At 40.1% G+C, this 21,453-nt stretch overlaps 1 protein-coding gene across 10 annotated transcripts in view; it reads left to right on the forward strand.

Annotated features, from left to right (window-relative positions):
* Positions 1–226: 226 nt before the first annotated feature.
* MME (membrane metalloendopeptidase) overlaps positions 227–21,453 on the forward strand; it is a 99,426-nt gene continuing 78,199 nt past the window's right edge. The window contains exons 1-4 of one of the 10 annotated variants that reach the window (XM_016942204.4): positions 1,012–1,213; positions 2,949–2,995; positions 5,079–5,248; positions 5,980–6,015. In XM_016942204.4, coding sequence (XP_016797693.1) covers positions 5,089–5,248; positions 5,980–6,015 — 196 coding nt within the window. In that variant the 5' untranslated portion in view covers positions 1,012–1,213; positions 2,949–2,995; positions 5,079–5,088. The other 9 variants (XM_009446711.5, XM_001148665.6, XM_054681200.1 and 6 more) reach the window with 9 other exon arrangements.

Genomic DNA, 21,453 nt, shown 5'->3' on the forward strand with positions numbered 1-21,453 from the left:
CAGATCTTGACATCAGAGTACTTCGACCAAGAAAAAGAAAGGGAAGAAAGAGGGAAGCGGGGTGGAGAAAGCAGGAGCAAGGAAGGAAAGAAGGAAACGGGGAGGGAGAGTAAGAAAAAAGAAAACGAAGGAGGGAGGGAGAGAGGACATTTAAATGAAGAAGGAAGGAAGCTTGGATTCAGAGAGGAAAGGGAGCGAGAAAGAGAGCGAAAGAAGAGCGTGAGAAGAGGCAAGCATTACAGTCTCCGGTCCACAGGGGAGAGATGGAGCCCTCATCAGGACTAGAGAATCCCGAAGAGCCCGTGTATTGTTTTCTTGAAAGCCCCGAAGCTAAGCAATTCTAAAAATGTTTAGCAAAGCCCTTTTGGGAATGGTGAGATGGAGGGTGGGGAGGATGGGACATTTTCATTGCCACCGCCCGCCCCCCGTCTCCCCGGCCCCCTCACATGAAGTGACTGGATTTGGGAGACCTAGCGGAAACCTTCAGGTCACCCAGGGAACTGCTCCTCTCGCTGGTCCTGCAGCGGCGAGGCGGGGTGGGGGGTGGGGGGGGGGGGTGGCCGTGAGAGCGCCGAGACGCGCGGGGCGCGGAGATGTGCAAGTGGCGAAGCTTGACCGAGCGCAGGCTGGAGCAGCCGCCCAACTCCTGGCGCGGGATCTGCTGAGGGGTCACGGTGAGTCTCTGTGGGTGCGGGTCGGAGAGATGCCCAGGTGCCTCGTCGCCCCACGGCCCGGGCGGAGGCGAGTCCGGAACCTCCCCCAAGTCCGGCCTCAGCCTGGAGCCCGCGCGCCTTGGGCGGATGCACCGACTGAGAGGCGCTCGGCGGGGCTCTCAGCCCGCCACTGCCACCCGGCCCCGTGCGCTCATTGGTCGGGATGTGTCGGCTCAGCAGCCTCCAACTTCTCCCGAATCCCACTGGTGAGTCCCAGGAGAGCGAGCTGAGGGAGAAAGGTCCAAAGGGCGCGAGCGCCCAGGGCGCTGGGAGCCCGTGGGACGGGCACGGGGAGGGCAGAGCCAGCCGAGGGGAGCGGCTGCCGGGAGGTGCGCTGAGCAGGGTCCGCAGCTAAAGTCCAGCGCGATCCGAGCGCCCAGGACCCTGCGGCCGTGGAGGAGGCGTGCCATGGGAAGGAGCCGCTACTGGGACCTGAAGAGTGAGGGGAGGGAGAGGGGCCCAGAAGGTGACCTGGAGGAGGGCTCTGGAAGTCACGTCAGGTTGGCTCTTCAGGTTCATTTCCATAGTTCCCTGCGGCCTCTGCCTTGGGGAGTTATGTTTTGTTACCGAGATCCGCGCTACCAGATTGCACCGGGGCTGATTCGGGGGCTGGGAATTTGCCATTCTGCTGTACAGACACTGATTTTTTTTTCTTCTTTTTAAAAAGCAAGGTTTGTTTTCATTTTGGTTTCTGTCGGATTTTCTCATTTGTAACTCACTTTTCTATTTTTACTTTTCTTAACCGGAAGATCTTTTCATTATCCCACCTCTTCATCTTGCTTTTAACCTGATTTCCTATTATATAATTAATGTTTAAATCTCACATGGGTTGGTCGGTGCGGGGCTGGTGTGTCCTTTTGTAGATGAAAGTTTAAGACCTCTTAACTGGTTTCAGTCTATTTGTCTGGTTTCAAAATAAGGGTAATTGCAACCAAATATCCCTCTTTAGCTTCTTGATCAAGTCGGTTCCTCCCCCATATATGATTCAAATGGCAATTTTATTAAACTGAAAACTAGTACCTGACTTGCAGCGTCAGCATTTGGAAAGTGCTTATCGGCAAATCGACTGTATGAAGGCGTGTAGCTTCATTCCCTGCCATTTTTGTGGGTTCTAGCACTTTAAAAAATTGTCTGGTAATTTCTTGGACTTAACGCTGTGTCTTTGGTTGTAGAGCAGCACTAACCAGGGGAGTAATATGGTTGGCACTTCGTGTCCAGAACTCCGTATTTCAGGCTGGGAAACACCTAATTAATGTCTGGGAAACAAGAAGATGATTTATCCTGAGTACCTCTGTCCTCAGCTTCTGCAGACACAGTCTAAATATGGAAACTGTTTCTCCTTCTTCCTGTGCCTCAGTTTCCATAAAACAAACTGTAATTGCATAGCACAGCTTCAGGAACCTGCAGATATAAGTTAATGTTATAATGTGCTGTGAAGATGAAAACTGCTTAGCTAAGTCTAAGTCTGTAAGTCAATGAGATTTCCTTTTTAACAAATCAGTTATCCAGGTTTCCTGCTTTGACTGTCTGATATAGTAATGCTTATGCTCAACTGGTATAAGAATTGCTGCTTTACATTGCTTTGAAATTAAGCTTACACTTAAAATAGTAATTTATTCTGTTGGTAATATTGTCGAGCTGAAGTTTGCAGGTTCTTGTTATCTTAGACCTCCTAATTCTCTATTCTCGTCTGTGGCAGTGTCCACTTTTCCGTTTAAACTTTTTATTTAACACATCTTCAGTTGAAGTGAAATATTTTAAGAATACAGGTATGTTTTTGCATACCCTGCTTTATATGGGACTATAAGCGTCAACTTGGTATTTTTTTTTTTTTGTATTCTTTTGTTTACTTGTCCCCCTTACTCTTCTTTATGGGATTGGGTGTGGTTAAGTTGCATATTCAGGTATTTGGGGTTTAGTCATATGTTCCACAGTGAGATTCCAGATACTGTTCCCTGATGTCTTAAAGAAAAATTGTGAACCTTCCAATTTAATTGGAATTAACTGGAAATGATGACAAAGTTAATTAGGAGATTAAACTTGCATCATTTCTGCTTTTGCTTGATGCTTTTGAAAAAAGGCTACTAAGGGCAAAAGACTTCCTTTAAGAATTTACAGAGCATTTACAAGAGGGGGAGATGGAGGAAGCCTTTGCAGGTGATTCAAAGATTATATTGTTTTGATGCAGCTTCTGTCACTGTCTTCATTTCTCTGTAACTGTTTCTGCAAACTTAGGTGCTGACCCATTAAGAGCCCAGCTGCTTCAGTACCCAGCCTCAAGGGTAAGGAGGAGAAGCCAAGGGAAAGTAGCTTACAGGGAGAAAGAAATGCTTATCCACTAGCTTTACTACACCACAAGGCATGGAGTTTCCACAGAGCACCTGTAATTTAACCCTGAGGCTGCCCTGGTTCACCCCTTCGCTTTACTTTACAGGGACACTGACTGTCATTTCTAAGGAAGAACTAAGAAAAAAAAAAGTCATTTTGTACCAGTAAAACATTTCTCTACATTGTCTTCTGACATATGCGGGGGGAACAATATTCAGGAAAGGGAAATACTTTAGCAAATGTGCTTAACATTCAGGTGTTCTTTAGGACAGTCATGAAACATGGGGAGACTGGGAGAATTATTATTGTTTACCTCTCTGTAAAGTGTCCAGAGTATTATTAAATTTGTTCCCCTCTTTCCTTTGCCCAACCAATACACTATTAAAATAGGACTACAATCAATGCAATTCCATATCATAACCCCAGGGGTGGTGAGACTAAGCCAGCATGCCTTACATAACCATTAAGTAAGACATTTTAACATTCAGGTACATTACATTCCACTTTTATTTAGCAGACACGGTTTTCATTGTCTAATAAAATATTTTTATTTGATAGTCTGTCCTTGCTTATAGCCTCATGTAATCAAGGGGACAGCATGTTTAAGACTTTGTATCCAGAACTTTAAGGTCTAGCTGTGGTTCGCTTATTAATAATTCACTGGGAAGGTTAATTTCTAGTTTTCTGCTGGGTCTCCCAGACCGTACTTCAAATGTAGAATATGTTTCTTCTTTCTCCTATGCCTCAGTTTCCACAAAACACACCCTTAGAGAATTGTGTGTGTTCAACAAAGATCTTTAATTATAAGAGCATTTCTGAGCCGCCACTTCATCCTGGGACCAAATTCTAAGAGCAATTTGTATTGAGCTGTAAACAGCTAAACTGCTAGTTTAAGATGTTCTTTTATACAGTCATGCAGAAAAATGGAAATTGTGTGTTCTAATCCTTGGAGACTGATAAAGTGTCACTAGGCCCCTGATGAAATTTAATATTTAGGCTTATATCCCCTTAATTTTCCCCCTAAATTTCTACAGTAAGCTTTTACTGCATGATGATACAGCTTTATTTTGAACAGTGACCAAATGTGTTCTTTACAAAGAATATTGACGAGTTGTGTAGTCTTGAACACGTTGCCTGACTTCTCTGTGCCCCAGTTTCCTAATTCTTTATTCTATTCTGTGGCAGTGTCCACTTTTTGGTTTAAAGTTTTTAACACATCTCCAGTTGAGGTGAAAGATTTTAGGAATACAGGTATGTTTTTGCATACCCTGCTTTATACAGGACTACAAGTATCAACTTGGTAACTTTTTGTACTATTTTGTTTACTTATCCCCCTTACTCCCCTCTTAAATGGGATTGGCTGTGGTTAGGTTGGATATTCAGGTATCTTTTGGTACAGTGAGTGACCATTTTCAGAATGTTGTCTAACCAGTTAATAGATACTGGTATCAGTAGTAGTAGTAATTTTGAACTGTAAAAATAAAGGTTGTTTTTATGACTAAAATAAACTACTTCATGTGTTCATTCCTTTTGCTGTTTATCTATATTAATATTTCAAATTATTGCTTAGTCAAAACCTCAAGGTATTAGTCATTGGTTTTTGAGCTTATAAAGGAAGCCACTGGAGCAAGATATAAAATTAACCTTTGATGTTAGTCCAGAGTTCAAAAGGGTGAGTTTAAAACTTTCTTAATGATGGTACAGCAATTATTTGCTTATAAACTGCTGAATTAATCCTACTTGAGTATTTAACCAAGTCTTACTGTCTAATTTTGCTGAGATTTTCAGTGATATACCAAAGCAAAACAAAACAAAACAACAGCAACAAAAAACAAAAGGTTGTGACTGAGACCTGTCAAATTCATTTGGCTCTATATACTTTGCGTTCAGCAACAAAATTTTGACTTCTCAACAGCAAAAATGTATTTCTATTTTAAAATAACTGAGCCTTTTACTTTTATCCAGCCACATTAAGCATTTGGACATTTTCTTTTTTATTTATTTGTTTTTCATTATTAGTATTTTCATTTTTTGCAGATTTTAGGTGATGGGCAAATCAGAAAGTCAGATGGATATAACTGATATCAACACTCCAAAGCCAAAGAAGAAACAGCGATGGACCCCGCTGGAGATCAGCCTCTCGGTCCTTGTCCTGCTCCTCACCATCATAGCTGTGACAATGATCGCACTCTATGCAACCTACGATGGTGAGTTACTCCCACACCTGTGCATCCATAAGTGCAAAAGAGAAGGAAATCTTCCTCCATGCTTTTACCATCTATCCAACGAATGTGTTAAGGATAGAGGCACTTAAAGACTGACAAAGAGATTCATTTGTAAAATGTAACATCAATATGTCAAAATAATTAACTTTGAAGTACGGTGCCTTTTATGTTTGAGCTAAGTTATTAATTGCAAGTATATTTAGTGCGCTCATGCTTACTTATGAGGAATCTAAAGTATGGTTTTATTTGATTAAAATATACATAATTTTATGGCCAGGTTTAGTAGTAGTCATTAGTCAACTTTTGTTGTGTCATTGAAATTCTAAAGGGCTTCACAGGAATTTAACAAATTTAATTTGAGTCTTGGAAGTTTTTTACAACAAGGATGAAAAAAGATTGATTGTTTAATGGTTAAAAAAATGATTACCAAGCAAAAACAACTGATTATTTCAATTTAATAGGCCTGGGGCTTCATTGGTAGAGAAGATATAATAACACATTTTTCTCCATAATCAAAATTTTAAATTTAGATTTTACCTATTTTATTTTCTTATATTTTTTCTAACCACTGACAATGATATATAATGTTCAGTTTTTAGTTCTTGCTTTAAGAAATTGCTTATTTAATTGGCAGTTTTTAAAAGAACAAAAGAAAAATAGAAATTTAAAAATGTGTGTTGCCAATATTTATGTATATTCTCTCCTTTTTCTAGATGGTATTTGCAAGTCATCAGACTGCATAAAATCAGGTAAGAAATGGTTTTTACATGTAATAGTTATACAACTGATGTATAATATTTAAAATTAAATGCTAATCTTAATTTGCTTTGTTTACACTTTTATTCATTGTAGATCAATTATTTATGTGTCTGGCTCTATAATCAATGGAAATAAAAATATATTTAAGTAGTAGATTAATTAACTTGTTTACTCTGAAAAATATATTACTATTTTCAGCCCTGGGCTGTATAGCAGGGCAATAGAAAACTATATCGCTATTTGTATGGAGCTTGCCATGTAGTTGAAGAAAGAAAATGAACACATATGAAATGGTAAGTTTCGTATCATTGTGTTAAATGTCTCAGTGCACCTCACTAGGTGGGTGAGAAGAAGGGAGTGAGATGTAGGCATGTAAAGCTAGGTGGAGAAGTTAAAATCTGGGAAGAAATTTCATTTTATTTATTTTTTTATTTTTTATATTTTGAGACAGAGTCTCGCTCTGTCGCCCAAGCTGGAGTGCAGTGGCATGATCTTGGCTCACTGCAATCTCCGCCTCCCGGGTTCTAGCAATTCTCCTGCCTCAGCCTCCCAAGTAGCTGGGACTACAGGTACCCACCACCACGCCTGGCTAATTCTGTATTTTTGGTAGAGACGGGGTTTCACCATATTGGTCAGGCTGGTTTCGAAATCCTGCCCTCAGGTGATCTGCCCCCCTCGGCCTCACAAAGTGCTGGGATTACAGGCGTGAGCCACCGCACCCAGCCTTAAATTTGGGAAGAACCTTGAAGCAGGGCTAGAATTTAGATGTGGCGGTGCAGAAGAGGGAATTCCAAACACAAAAGAAATAAACTATGTTATTGAGAAGTAGTAAAAGTGTACGCTTGATAGAAGGGCACATTATGGAGAACCTTGAAATCCATGTTTAGCCTTGATATTGTAATACAGGAGAAACAGATATTTTTGAACAGAGGAGTGATCAGGCCAAAGGTGAAAGATGATTCTGCGAATGTGAGGTTGACTGGATTGAGTGAAAAGGAGGGCAGGCAGGTGGGGGCTGCTTCTGTACTCCAAGTGTAAGCTAAAGAGGTTGGCCTGTGGTGAGAGAAGAGTACTATTGAGATAATGGGGAGGGAGAATTGGGTGACTCAGTAGAACTGACTTGCTAAATAAAATGAATGAATTGAGAATGATGCCAAGTTTTAAAACCCAAGGGACTAAAGAGAATGGAGGCAGCCCACACAGAAATAGAGAGGTTATGAGGTGTATGTGGATGTGTTTGGTCTAAGATGAGAATAGACAGCCGGAAGGTAGAGATGAGGTTTAAGAAGCTGGAATTTGGATTTGAGATCTGTCAATTTAGGAGTGATAGTGGAAGCCTTGGAAGTATTTGAGTTCTCAGAAGAAGAGAAGAGGTTCAAGGGCTAAACTTAAGAAGAGGTTCAAGGGCTAAACAACATCAATGATTAGAAGAGAAGAAAAATAAGTCAGAGCAGAAAACAGAGAAGTATATGAAGCTATATAAATCCCATCAATTGGAGTGTGGTGAAAATGGGAGTATTTCTTCTTTCTTCAAGAAAAAGGAAGGTGGTAGCTGAGGGCAGCACCTGGGATATGAACACAATATTTGTGTCCTTTAACAAGAGATTCTAAACCTCCTTTCTAACATCTGTGTGTCTTATAAGAAATAAATAAACTGCTCCAAATAATTTTAACCATTTTCTGCTGGATATTTTTAATTTTATTTTTAATTTTATTTATTTATTTATTTATTTGAGGCAGGATCTTGCTCTGTCACCCAGGCTGGAGTGCAGTGTTGTGATCACAGCTTACTGCAGCCTTGATCTCCTGGGCTCAAGGCATCGTCCTGCCTGAGCCTCCTGAGTAGCTGGGACTATAGGCACCTGCCACCATTCCTGGCTAGGTTGTGGGGTTTTTTTTTTTTTGGTTTTTGGTTTTTTTTTTTTTGTAGAGACAGGGTCTCACTATGTTGCCCAAGCTTGGTCTTGAACTCCTGAGATCAAGCAGTCCTCCTACTTGTCTTCCCAAAGTGCTGGGATTACAGGCATGAGCCACTGCACCCAGTCTTGGATATTCTTTACTTGGATTTTTGTTATTCACTGAACTTTGCAAAAAAATGACGGGAAAATATCTGGCAATTCTAGGTTATAGTCTAATGTCCTGAATCTGTGCCCTTTGCTTTTTTTTTTTTTTGTATTGTTTTTTGATGGGTTTTTTTGCTCTGGGTCACAAGAGCAATGACTAGACACCCCGAGATGTGATGTGGGGAGCGTGAGGGAGACTTGATTTAGATGTTAGCCATTTGCTGCTCGACATAGTAAGTTTTTCTCAAAAACGAAGTTTCTTTATTCCCCAGGGAAATGGCTGCACAGGTACCTTGGCTGGGGGATCTCCGTGGTCATGTGCAAAAGTCAGCATGTGCCCAAGTTGTCAAAGTTAACGTTTACCTCCTCCCCAGATCCTCCTATGCTTCCTGTCTCTACCAGCTACCCTATTATATGCTCAGGCTGTCCTGTTTTGGGAAACTTCCACTTACATATTGACTACTAAGGGTTAATTCTTCTGTCTTTAATACACTTGACATGTCTCTTTGGTATCTTAATCTATAGATTCTCTCTTCTCTCACTATTTTTCCTTTTTCTCTTCTTTTCCTTGAATTTTATTTTCGAAGAAACTGGATTTTTTGACTAGGTAGGCGTATTTCTATAAACGACAAGTGATTTTGCCTCAGAGATCTAGGCAGGTTTTTCCTCCCAAGGAGCAATGTGACATTCAGAATCTGGAATCTTCAATGTGACTTAATGTTTAGAGATATGATTTTTAAATAGTGTTTGGCAAGTCTCAACTCACTAAAATGTATTTAACCTGTATCCTTTAATTGTAGCTTAGAAATCAAACCAAATGTAAAACACCTTGCAGGATGTATCTTGGCAGAGAAATGTATACAATAGAAATAACTTCAGTGGTAAACAAGGTTGCTGTATAGCTGTATATTTTTCTTCATTCTGCTCTGTTGGTTCACAAGCCATTAGAATACTTGTTCACATTGGTAGTTACTATTCTTCCTAGGAGAATAAATAAGATGACACACACCCTCATGGATACACTCTGCATACTCATAAACACACACACTCATGCACACGCACACACACAGTCTTCTGCTGGTTAGGAAATCTTTTCTGCCACAGAAAAATACAACTATTTCTTTTAGAAGTTGTTGCAAATTAGGAAAACCCTAGAGGAAATCTTGGACAAAAGCAAGTATTAAAGAAGAGTGGCCAGAGTAGAGTAGATGGAAAGAAAAAGAAATATGAAAAGAGAAGGCTGGGCACGGTGGCTCACGCCTGCAACCCCAGCACTTTGGGAGGCTGAGGCGGGCAGATCACCTGAGGTCGAGAGTTCAAGACCAGCCTGACCAACATGGAGAAAACCCATCTCTACTAAAAATACAAAATTAGCCGGGTGTGGTGGCGCATGCCTGTAATTCCAGCTACTCAGGAGGCTGAGGCAAGAGAATTGCTTGAACCCGGGAGGCGGAAGTTGCAGTGAGCTGAGATTGTGCCATTGCACTACAGCCTGGGCAACAAGAGTGAAACTCCATCTCAAAAAAAAAAAAGAAAAGAAAAGAAAGAAATATGAAAAGAGAGATGTTGAAAAAATATAAAATATCTTACCAGCAAGTCTATAGGTCACTTTAAGAGAGTGGGTGGGTTCAAACCTGAGCTCAGAAATTCTTGAGAATGGGAAAAGCAAGTATTGACACTCAGGGTGCTTACATTATGTTAAAGATGGCCCCAACTTGAACCTTTCTTCCAGTGGAAGGGAATGTCATAGCAAATGTACTTATCTTTGATTCTTTGAAGTCAAGGAATAGAGAAGTCAAGCCATACCAAGACAGAAGTAAAATATTGCAGAAGGCTGTTTCAAATCTGTTTGGTGTTACATATTTAAAATCTGAGCATCTAGGATTTAAATATTTATGATGTACATAAAATGATGTTTATGTATACTTTAAATTAACTTGCCTATATGTGTAATGCATCAGTATGAAAGATTACACCAGACCTAAAGTAAAATAAATACCACTTAAGAAATAACAACTTAAGGCAGAGATCAAAATGCTTCAAAGTATTATTCATCACTTATTTACCCTATAAGGTCATCAAAAACTTAGAGTTATAAAACTTGTATGTGATTTTGCAGACTTTTCCATGTAAGTCTGAATCCTGAAACTGATTTCCATTGCATTGTAACCTTCCTAACTTAGATATCAAGGAACCTTGTGCTTTAAATCAGGGTTTCTCAACTCAATCACTATTGATATTTTTGTGCTAGATAATTCTTTGTTGTGGATGCTATTCTGTGTATTATAGGATATTTAGCAGCATCCCTGGCCTCTACCAACTAGATGTCCAGTAGCAGTCCTCTCCTAGTTGTGACAACCAAAAAATGTCTCTAGCCATTACTAAATGTCCCCTGCAGGCAGCACGGTCACTTATGACTGGGTACCACTGGTTTAAATGGTCTCAAGATGTTATCAATGCTTCCCTCTTAACGGTAGGCAGGATAATGGCCTCTCAAAGATATTCACACCCAATTCCCAGAGCCTCTGAATATGTTGCCTTATATGGCAACATGCCTGTAATCCCAGCACTTTGGGAGGCCAAGGCGGGTGGATCACTTGAGGTCGGGAGTTGAAGACCAGCCCGGCCTACATGGTGAAACCCCATCTCTGCTAAAAATACAAAAATCCAGGCATGGTAGCACATGCCTATAATCCCAGAGGGAGGAGAATTGCTTGAACCCAGGGGGCAGAGGTTGAAGCGAGCCAAGATTGCACGACTGCACTCCAGCCTGGAAGACAGCGCAAGACTCTATCACCAAAAAAAAAGAAAAAGACAACAGAGAATTGAGGGGTCTGCAGAAGCATATGTTAGAAGTGTGGTCCTAAATTATCCAGAGGCCACAGAAGCCAAGCTAAGACATGATCAATACAGTTTACAAGAGAAAGTGGACCACCTCCACCAGTATAGTCATGCAGGTTGTACACTGCATATTTGTCGATGGCAGCCTTGACAGACAGGCTTGTGGAACATCAAGACCTGGATGAAACACCTCTCAGAACTGTCCACTCCTTTTATTTTAATTCTGCACATACCAAGAAAACTTTTGATGATTACTTAATTATTAATACAAGGAGAGGTGGCATTCTGTTACTTGAAAGATATTTTCAGCATGGTGAGATAATGCACAGCAGTCCCCTTCTTATCTTCTGAGGATCCCCCAAGACCTCAGTGGATGTCTGACACTGGACTGAACCCTATATATGCTATATTTTTTCTGTATACATACCTATGATAAAGTTTAATTTATAAATTAGACATAGAGATTAATAACAATAATTAATAAAAAATAAAACGATTGTAACATTATTCCAGCATCACTATTCTTATGGTTTGGGGCCATTATTAAGTAAAATAGGGTTACTTGAACACAAACACCATCATCCTGCAACAGTTGATATGATAATAATGGAGAAGGCTCCTTCGTGACTTTCATCACGCTACTCAGAATGGTGCGTGATTTAAGACATATGAGTTGTCTGTTTCTGGAATTTTCTATTTAATATATTGGACTGTAGTTGACCATGGGTAACAAACCATGGAAAGTGAAACCACAGATATGGGGGAGACTACTGTACGCACATACTGATTTAATCAGATTTGTGTGCTTTGAGCTATGACCCTTGAACTGAAATGAAGCTTGCAAATGTCTGCAAGGGCCAGATCATGGTGATGCCCTAGGTGATGCATCTTGGCAACAGCTAGCCTTCTCCTGGCTGTCACAAGGCATCTCTGCCTTCCTGCCTGTTAACACCTTGAAACCTCCATGAAGAAAAACAGCACAATTAGGTAAATACAGGAAGGACTGATGGCTAACTCATGGGGGCTACTGGCCCTGTAGCAGCCTTTTAGTGTAGGAAATGAGGCTATTTCATTATGTAGTTAAGTTTGGAAAAAATCCTTCATGGAATAAGAAAGCAGCAGACATCTTAGTAGGAAGACCACTGAAGCACACCTTTGTTAATTTAAATGTGGCATGTGGCAATTTGCTTTGTGTGGCTTCCCTGGCACAATTCTCGTGAAAATTGTGTAGGGATATTACCTTACATTTATCCAGTCAAAATTAGCATCTGTCAATCAAATCCTTTCCAAGAAAGGGAATCAGTTATATCATAAATACATAAATATATAACATGTGTTTTTTACCCTCCAGGGAAACTTTAAGCAAGTAGTACACCATCATTTTTTAATGAATGGTCAATAAATTGAAAACATACATAAGTTGAATTAAGCAGTTAAAGGGAAAGACAACTAGCAATGCCTGGTAAGCTAAGTGGTACTCCAAAGGTTTATTTTATAGCTACAGAAATTATCTACATGTAGAGGGGGTGGATACAAACTAGCTTAGACTGGGGTGAGAATCCTGGTTTGACATTTAACATTTTATAATAAGAGATATAGAAAGATTCCTCTGTTGTTGAAGGATCCTGTTTTGTCCTACTCATAAGCAAATCCATGGGGTAGCAAGGTGCTTTCTGGTAAGCCTTTGATATGATATGAAGCTCAAGTTGATAAAACAGATTAATTGAAGGAAATTGAAAAATACACAATTCAAAAAACCATAAGGAGAATGTTGCACAAGCTTTTGAATCCTGTAAATTTTCATTCTTTAAGACCATTCAGAAAAGGAGATTTTGTCGGGGGCCAGTGGTGTCTTGTTTTGATCCTATTTCTGAACCAACTGAAAACTAGAATACGTTCTTTCTGTTCAAAACATCCTAGATGGGCCACATATTAGTCAGGCCTTCTCCAGAGAACAGAACCAATGGTATATGTATATAAAGTCTCAGTATCCAAAGGCCCAAGAACCTGGAGTTCTGATGTCTAAGAACAGGAAAAGGTGGATGTCCCAGTTCCAGAAGAAACAGAGGATTTCCCCTCCCTCTGCCTCTTGTTTTTTCTGGGCCCTCAACAGATTGGATGATGCTCAGCCACAATGGTGGTAGAGTGTGGATCTTCTCTACTCAGTCCACTGATTCAAATGCCACTCTTTTCCATAAACATCCTCACGGATGCACCCAGAAATAATGCTTTAGAAATAATGGTTTATCAGCTATCTGGATATCTCTTAACCTGGTCAAGCTGATACCTAAAATTAACCACCACAGGCTACAGTGAAAAAGATAGTTCCAACTGTGAGTGAGGATGTGGAGAAACTGAACCATCATACATTAATGGTGGGAATGTAAATTTTAGTACTTCTGGATCAACATGTTAGAAACGTTTTGAAAAACAGTTTGACAGTTTTTACAAAATGTTAAATATGTACTTTCCATACAACCCAGCAATTCTACTCCTAGGTATTACTTAAAATAAATGAAAACACATATCCTCATAAGGACTTCATTACAGCATAATGCTGTTTTTATAAATAATTTATAAAAGCCAAAATATGGAAATATCCCAAATATGTATTAACAGGTGAATAAACAAAATGCCATATAGCTATAAACTACGATACCACACAGCAATAAAAAGGAGCAAACTACTGTTATGTGCAATGGTGTAGATAAACATCAAAAACATTATGCTGAGTGAAATAAGCCAGACACAAACTGCATATTGTAAAATTTAATTTATATGAAATTTCTATAAGAAGCAAAACTATAGGGGCAGAAGACAAATATTGATTGCCTGAGGCTGGAGATGAAGCAGGGATTGGCTGCAAATGGGCATAAGGGGACTTCTTGGGGTAATGAAAGTGTTCTAAAATTGGACTGTGACAAATTCTCAGCTTTTTGGCTAAAGATCAAGTGTAAATTGGATTGTGGTGATGGTTGCACAACCGTGTAAATTTACCAAAAATTAATCGGGTGAATTTTATGGTATACAAATTAATAACCCAAAGCCGTTAAAAAAAAAAAGCAAACAAAAATTCACCTTCATTCTTTCCCCCATCTCTCCAATGTCCATTTTTACATAGTTATCTCATGTTTTGATCTTATGCTTGCTATTGTATGTTGAGTCCATTGAGCTCCATTTTTGCAGTTTAAATGATTATATGTAGTTTTCAATGTAGTTTTCAAATCTTCACTAAATAAACTCAAGCTTTTTAGTTTGAGTGAGCCTCTATTATTTAATTATATTAGCAATATATTGACGAAAAGTCTCTGGAAATAGTAAATCAACTGGGAAATTAAAATTATTTCAGGATTATGTGTTGGAAGCCCTGTTTTTACCCCCTGGGGTTTCACTTACAGAGGAAGTCAAAGACATATGTGTCCAGGTGTACCAGCCATCTGGATCAAAGCCAGACCACTTGGTCTACCACAGAGCAGTTAGCAGTTCCTGCTTCTGGAAAAATGTGTTGGTTTTTCACACGGGTGCTGTGAGATGTTTTCCTTTTCACCTTAACTGATAGAAAGTCAAGAGCCAGGACGGGCGTTTTGGCTCACGTCTATAATCCCAGCACTTTGGGAGGCCGAGGCAGGTGGCTCACAAGGTCAGGAGTTCAAGACCATACTGGCCAAGATGGTGAAACCCTGCCTCTACTAAAAATACAAAAACTAGCTGGGCATGGTGGTGGACGCCTGTAATTCCAGCTACTCGGGAGGCTGAGGCACAAGAATTGCTTGAACCCAGGAGGTGGAGTTTGCAGTGAGCTGAGATCTTGCCACTGCACTCCAGCCTGGGAGACAGAGTGAGACTCTGTCTAAAAAAAAAAAAAAAAAAAAAATTGAAAAAACGAAAAAAGAAAGTCAAGAACCAAATTTGAATTTAACTTGAAATTGTAGGACTTCTTTGTATAAACTTGCTTCATCAGCTTTATTCCTGTTCCTCTTTTCTTTCTCATGCAATGTATATTAGTTTATTTTATGTATCCCTCTAAGGCCACTTTGAATTATTTTAGGAAGAATGTAGGTTAATAATCAGATGAATAGAATATAAATTCCAACAACTGATATGTGCAGGAGAAGGGCTGTTAAATTATAAACTTTATTTCAAAGAGATGCAAGTGTTATGAGTAACGGAGGCACAATTTTTGGAAGCTTACTGCTTCTTTTTCCACTAAGCCAACTTTTAGCATGGGAGATCTGGGATGTAAGTTTTGGCCACATCCTGTGTGATTGGTATGAGATCCTAATTAAGTCAGTTCAGCTTTCTGCATTTCATTTTCATTATCTACAAAATTGGAATTGAAAGTGTCTCATTTTACAGGGAAACAGCAAAGACTAACGACAGCCTATTTCATGTTACACGTCCTTCAGGGAGATGCACCATAGGTATAATGCACAGATAGGATTCATATGACATCTTATTTCATGAAAATTGCAAATGCACTATTTAAAATTTTTTATTGAGAATCAAATAAAAATCAAATCAAAAGGCGAACAGTATATTTTTAAAGAGGAAGTTGTAGCCAGAAACAGAGAGAAAGAAAAGAGAGAATGTGGTACATTTTACATATTCTCAAATAAAAATGTGTCATCCTTTATGAACAACATTTTATTTGATTGCTGTGCTCTGTCTTAGTATGGGGGTGACAGTTCAGGCTTTGAATCAATTAGAATGAGCACAATCAGAAATGAACACTTGAATCTGTGTTTCCTGTAAAGAAAAGCCTACCAACAGGGACACCTTAGTTTGTAAACCTAGCTAATCTGCACTCGCCCTTGCCAGTACCCCTTTTCTCACCTCTGATTAATCCCTAAAAGTAAGTAAGTCAGAGGTCTGCATCAGGAGAATGACTAGATCCTTGGTATTCAATGCGTGGTCCATGGACCAACAACAGCAGCAGCCACTGAGAATGTGCAAAAATGCAGTCTCAGGCTCCGCCTCAGACCTACTGAATCTGCGGCTGCACTTTCAGTAGCCTCTTCAGGTGATCTGCAAAATAAGGTTGAGAAGCACTGAGGAATAGTGATTTTCAAATATGGCTGCTTATTACAATGATTTGGGAAGCTTTTGAAATGTACCCATACTACTAAACCTTCTATTCTTCCTGGGCACACAAAGTTTCCATTTCTTCAGTGGAGTAGTTTCTGTTATGTGTTAGGAGGAAAAGCAATTTAAGTAAATGAATAGATGTTAAGGGGTATAGGAATTGCCTGGATATTTGCATTTTTAAAAGAAGGTACATATTGACCAACTGATTGCTTTAACAGGTTCAATTTCAGACTGTGTGCTCAGTGAAGACTTTAAGTTAGAGAGGAGTGAAGACTTTAAGTCAGAGAGGAGAGACACTGAGCCTGATTTTCTGCTTATCGTGGACAAGCTGCACCTGGAATGTCTTCCTAAATTTCCCCAGTGTAATGCAGGCATGATATTTCTGTAGAGACATTAGAACAACTTTTTACCTCTTCCATTCATTCATTTATTCATTTATCTATTCATTAGTTAATTAATTTTATTTTTTTAATTTTATTTTTTATTTTTTTTAGAGGCAGGGTCTCCTTATGTTGCCCAGGTTGACCTCAACCTCTTGGGCTCAAGCACTCCACACGCCTCAGCCTCCCAAGCAGCTGGGACTACAGGCACATGCCACCATACCTGGCATTCATTTTTTTTCCCCACAAAAGCATTAATCAAGCAGCTTCTAAACATTGAACACTAGACATTGGAAATATGAACTAAAATACCACCTGCCATCAGGAAAATGAAAACCTGGTCAGTGTGACAGACATAAACAACATTACCATATGGTTTGATAAGTGCTATGATGGTGATAAGATTTGTGTGCTACAGGTGCCCTGAGAGAGGAGCACCTAAACCAGAGCGGGTCTGGGAGTGGGCAGCTAAAGTGATAGCAATGAGGCCGGGAAAGCAGTCCCACTTCACCAGCTAAGTTCTGAAGGATAATTGAATTGCCCAACCAATGGGAGCAGAGGAGAGCACGTGCATAGTCTGTATGCAAGATGGAGGCAAGAGCTCAGGAAGTTTAGGACCTACTAGTGGTTCCTGATGGCTGGGATGTAGAAGCTAGCAAGACATGATACTAGAGAAGTAACCAGGGCCCAGGTCACACAGGGTCTTATATGCCATGATAAATGGGTTGCATTATCTCCCAAAGTCTGTAGAAAATGAATAAAATTAAAATGCCGCAGGGGACATCTAAGGGATTTTAAATAGGGATGTGTGACATTGTCAAGATTGGCTGCTGTCTAGCTCAAGCCTCGTAAAGTGGAGGCAAAGATTTACCCAAACAAAGGAATAACATTTCGGTGCCCCTGGTGTGTGAGAGAGCTTGGCAATATTGAGAAACTGAAAGAATATCTGTAAGGCTGTCATAGAGGGTGTGTATGAAGATATGAGAGTGGAGGCAAGGAGAAGTGTTCACTATCGGCAAAAGAAATAAGCAGGAATTGGATTTTGTAGTCTGTGTTAAAGTGAATGCACTTCCTTCTAGTAGCGGTGGGAGGTCACAGAAGGAAGGGTTTTAAATGACGCATGACTTTATCAGAATTATTGAGAAAGATCACTGACTAGAAGAAATAAAGAATGGCTGTGGGCAGGAAATTGGGCTACTGCACTTATTTGGATGAGTATTATGGTTGCCTGGATTTGAATGGCAACAGTTTTTATTGTTGTTGCTGTTGTTTGTTTGTTTGTTTGTTTGTTTGTTTGTTTTGAGACAGGGTCTCACTCTGTCACCCAGGCTGGAGTTCAATGGCACAATCACAGCTCACTGTAGCCTCAACTTCCCCAGACTCAGGCGATCCTCCCACCTCAGCCTCCTGAGTAGCTGGGATTACAGGCATGCACCACCACACCCCGTTAAGTTTTGTAATTTTCTGTAGAGATGGAGTTTCACCATGTTGCCCAGGCTGAGAAATGGACAGATTTGAGAAATATTTACTGGGAAGTAGAATTCATAAGGCACAATGTTTCTGTAAATAGGTGAGGTTGTGAAAAGGAAGTGAGGAAAAGGTAACACAAGTTTCTGGCTTGGTAAATTGGGTGATAAGTCAGCCGTTCACCAAGCTAGGGAGCACTGAAGCAGAGCTTATTGGGTGATAGGCTGGGACCAATGCAGTGAAGAGTTCACTTTGAGATAGTTTAAATTTGAGATACTGATACATATTCGATGTGGTAGGGTTCAGGGAAGATGGTGTTGGAAATAAACATTCAGGGGTCATCATCATGTGGATGATATGGTTGAGATTTCTTAGGGAGGAAATGGAGAAGAGAACCGAGAATTGCATCACATAAAGCAACATTTAAAAATGAGAAGGAAGAAACTCCAAAAGAAACCGAGAAGTAATCAGAGAGGTAGAAGGAAAATCAGCGAAGTGTAAAATCACCAAAGCAAATGGAAGAGCAGCTGTCCAAAATTAGAGAGTGATCATTGGAATTAAGCACAGCTGAGAGGTTGAGTAGGCTAAATGTTGAAAGCAGAAAGGAAGACATTGAAGAGTCAGGTGAAGATCAGGTGGAAAATTGATGGATTTTGTCCAGGGGAAGTAAAAGAGGATGTATATCCAGAGAAAAGAATATAGGATGATTCTGAGATAAAGGATGGCCTCCTCCTCCCCCTTTTATTTAATACTAGGGAGAAAGAAGCCAAGATGGCTGAAATGCAAACATGTTTGGAAGCTAGGAGGGACAGGAAGTTGAATGGGTCATCATCCAGTTGCCTCTGTGAAGTAACAAGCAAAAATCTCCGCCTGGGAGTGAGCTGGTAGAGAAAGTAAGTAAGGAGAGTATGAAGACTGGAAAGCGTCCATGTGAGGAGTGGGCCATGCACACAGAATTGATGGCTCTGTTGAAGTGGAAGGCTATAACTTGAAATGGCATTAAACCAGGCAGTTGTGGGGTTTCTCCAGCATCACTGATAATGGCTTCAACAGATATTGTCAGCACTGTTTTAGATGCTAAGGATACTTAGCACCTAAACACAGAGTGAGCAACACAATGTCCCTGCTTACAGGAGCTTACAGCAGTAAAGGAGCCAGTAAATAAACACACACATATAAAAAACATTATTAGATAGACTAGAGTTGGAAGGGAAAAGGAAGGCAGCTGGATCAATTCAGGGTAGGCTCATTTGCAGGGGGCAAGGGAATGAAATACTTTGGTGAGATGATGGTTTCAGGGATGGCACCACAGGATGTACACTGGACAGAAGATATAAAAGAAAAGTAAAGTAAAAATAGAGTGGCTGGCTGGGCACAGTGGCTCACAGCTGTAATCCCAGCACTTTGGGAGGCCAAGGCGGGTGAATCACCAGGTCAGGAGATCAAGACCATCCTGGCCAACATGGTGAAACCCCATCTCTACTAAAAATACAAAAAAATTAGCTGGGCGTGGTGGCGCCCGCCTGTAGTCCCAGCTACTCGGGAGGCTGAGGCAGGAGTATCACTTGAACCCAGGAGGTGGAGGTTGCAATGAGCCAAGATCGCACCACTGCACTCCGGCCTGGGCGGCAGAGTGAGATTCTGTCTCAAAAAAAAAAGAGTGGCCATGGGGTGAGAGTTTTCAGTGAAGTCGAAGAACAGGTGTAGAGGGAATAAAGAAATGAAACAAACAAACAAACAAAAAACACTTCTAAGAATCAGAAGACTCTTATTGGAGAGGGGGGTTACTCGAGATGAAGATTTCAGAGGTACAACTGTTCTGGGTGATGAGAACATTAAGATGTTGTCATGAAAATGTGTAGACTAATGTGAAGTGAAGGTGAAAGTTAGGAGAGTTCAGATGGTCAAGAAATTCTTAAGCTAGAGTGTAGCAGAGGTTGTCCACAGGGTCTCTGATGTTACATATCAAGATGGTAGAACTTATGTGGAAGGGCAGACTGCACAAAGTGCCAGAGTCTTAAACAAGCAGAGATGAATGCCTCTGGAGTCAGTAGAAGACAGAGATAAAGTAGATGAGGCGGGGAAGGTTGACTGGCAGAAGCTTAAATAAGCAGAGTGGACAGTAAGGATTTGGCTATTGCACCAAGTGATAACAGAAAACTAGTTTTGCTTTTCCATGTTGGGGCAAGGTGGAGGGATATGCCACCTGATGAGATTAGTTCATATGGATTAGTATTTTCAGTACACGTGTTGTCATATGTAATTATCACTCAAAAGGGTAAGCAGCAACTAATAAGAAGAGGTGCTGGAGGGCCACCTGCCTGGCATATAGTGTGGGATTCCATTTGATAGAATTACAAATGAATTCATTTTTAGTCATTTTTATCTTTTCACTATCCTAGATAAAAACTCAAAATGAATCAATGAGTTCTTATCTTAAAACAATATGTTTTGTTTAAACATTTCTCAGCGGTATAATCTTCCTTTAATCTTACATTTCTTCAATCCAGAGGAGTCCAACTACAGTGCCTTCACCGTGAAGCTAATGAAAAGGGAGTTGGTCCACTGCGTAGACTAGACTAGATGATTGCTAAGTTAAATTGAAGTCACTGAGCAGGTACCCAATAGCCAGCAGTGGATTTGTTTCTCTGTTCTTGATGCTTAGGTAAAAACAAGCAAGCCAAGTATTAAATGGTGGATGTGGCCCAGGCCGTATCTTCTAAGGAATTTTTTTTGTTGTTAATCAAGGCTTCCCTGAACTTCAAAGAAATTCTTATTTAAAAAACTCCAAATCATTAAAGACTTCTAATAAGATATACTTGAGGATCTGGTAGTTACTTAAAAATACTCCCAGAAAAAAAAGCTTTTGTTACATTGTTTGGCTTAATTTTCTGGAATAATGAAATTAGCTGAATGAAGTTAGGATGTTTCTGATACTTCTGCTAGTTTGACACTAAATGAATTATTTCTAAAACACATGTATGTAGCAATATTACTAACTTAGAAGCCAAGAAGCAAAATAGTAGTAATTGTGTTTGTGACAGATAAATAATTTTTTCTTTATATATATATATATATTTTATTATTATTATACTTTAAGTTCTAGGGTACATGTGCACAATGTGCAGGTTTGTTACATATGTATACATGTGCCATGTTGGTGTGCTGCACCCATTAACTCGTCATTTACATTAGGTGTATCTCCTAATGTTATCCCTCCCCCCTCCCCCCACCCCACAATAGGCCCCGGTGTGTGATGTTCCCTTTCCTGTGTCCAAGTGTTCTCATTGTTCAATTCCCACCTATGAGTGAGAACATGTGGTGTTTGGTTTTTTGTCCTTGCGATAGTTTGCTGAGAATGATGGTTTCCAGCTTCATCCATGTCCCTACAAAGGACATGAACTCATCCTTTTTATGGCTGCATAGTATTCCATGGTATATATGTGCCACATTTTCTTAATCCGGTCTATCATTGTTGGACATTTGGGTTGGTTCCAAGTCTTTGCTATTGTGAGTAGTGCTGCAATAAACATACATGTGCATGTGTCTTTATAGCAGCATGATTTATATTCCTTTCGGTATATACCCAGTA

The sequence above is a fragment of the Pan troglodytes genome, chromosome 2 (genome assembly GCF_028858775.2).
Source record: "Pan troglodytes isolate AG18354 chromosome 2, NHGRI_mPanTro3-v2.0_pri, whole genome shotgun sequence".
NCBI classification, from domain to species: Eukaryota; Metazoa; Chordata; class Mammalia; order Primates; family Hominidae; genus Pan; species Pan troglodytes.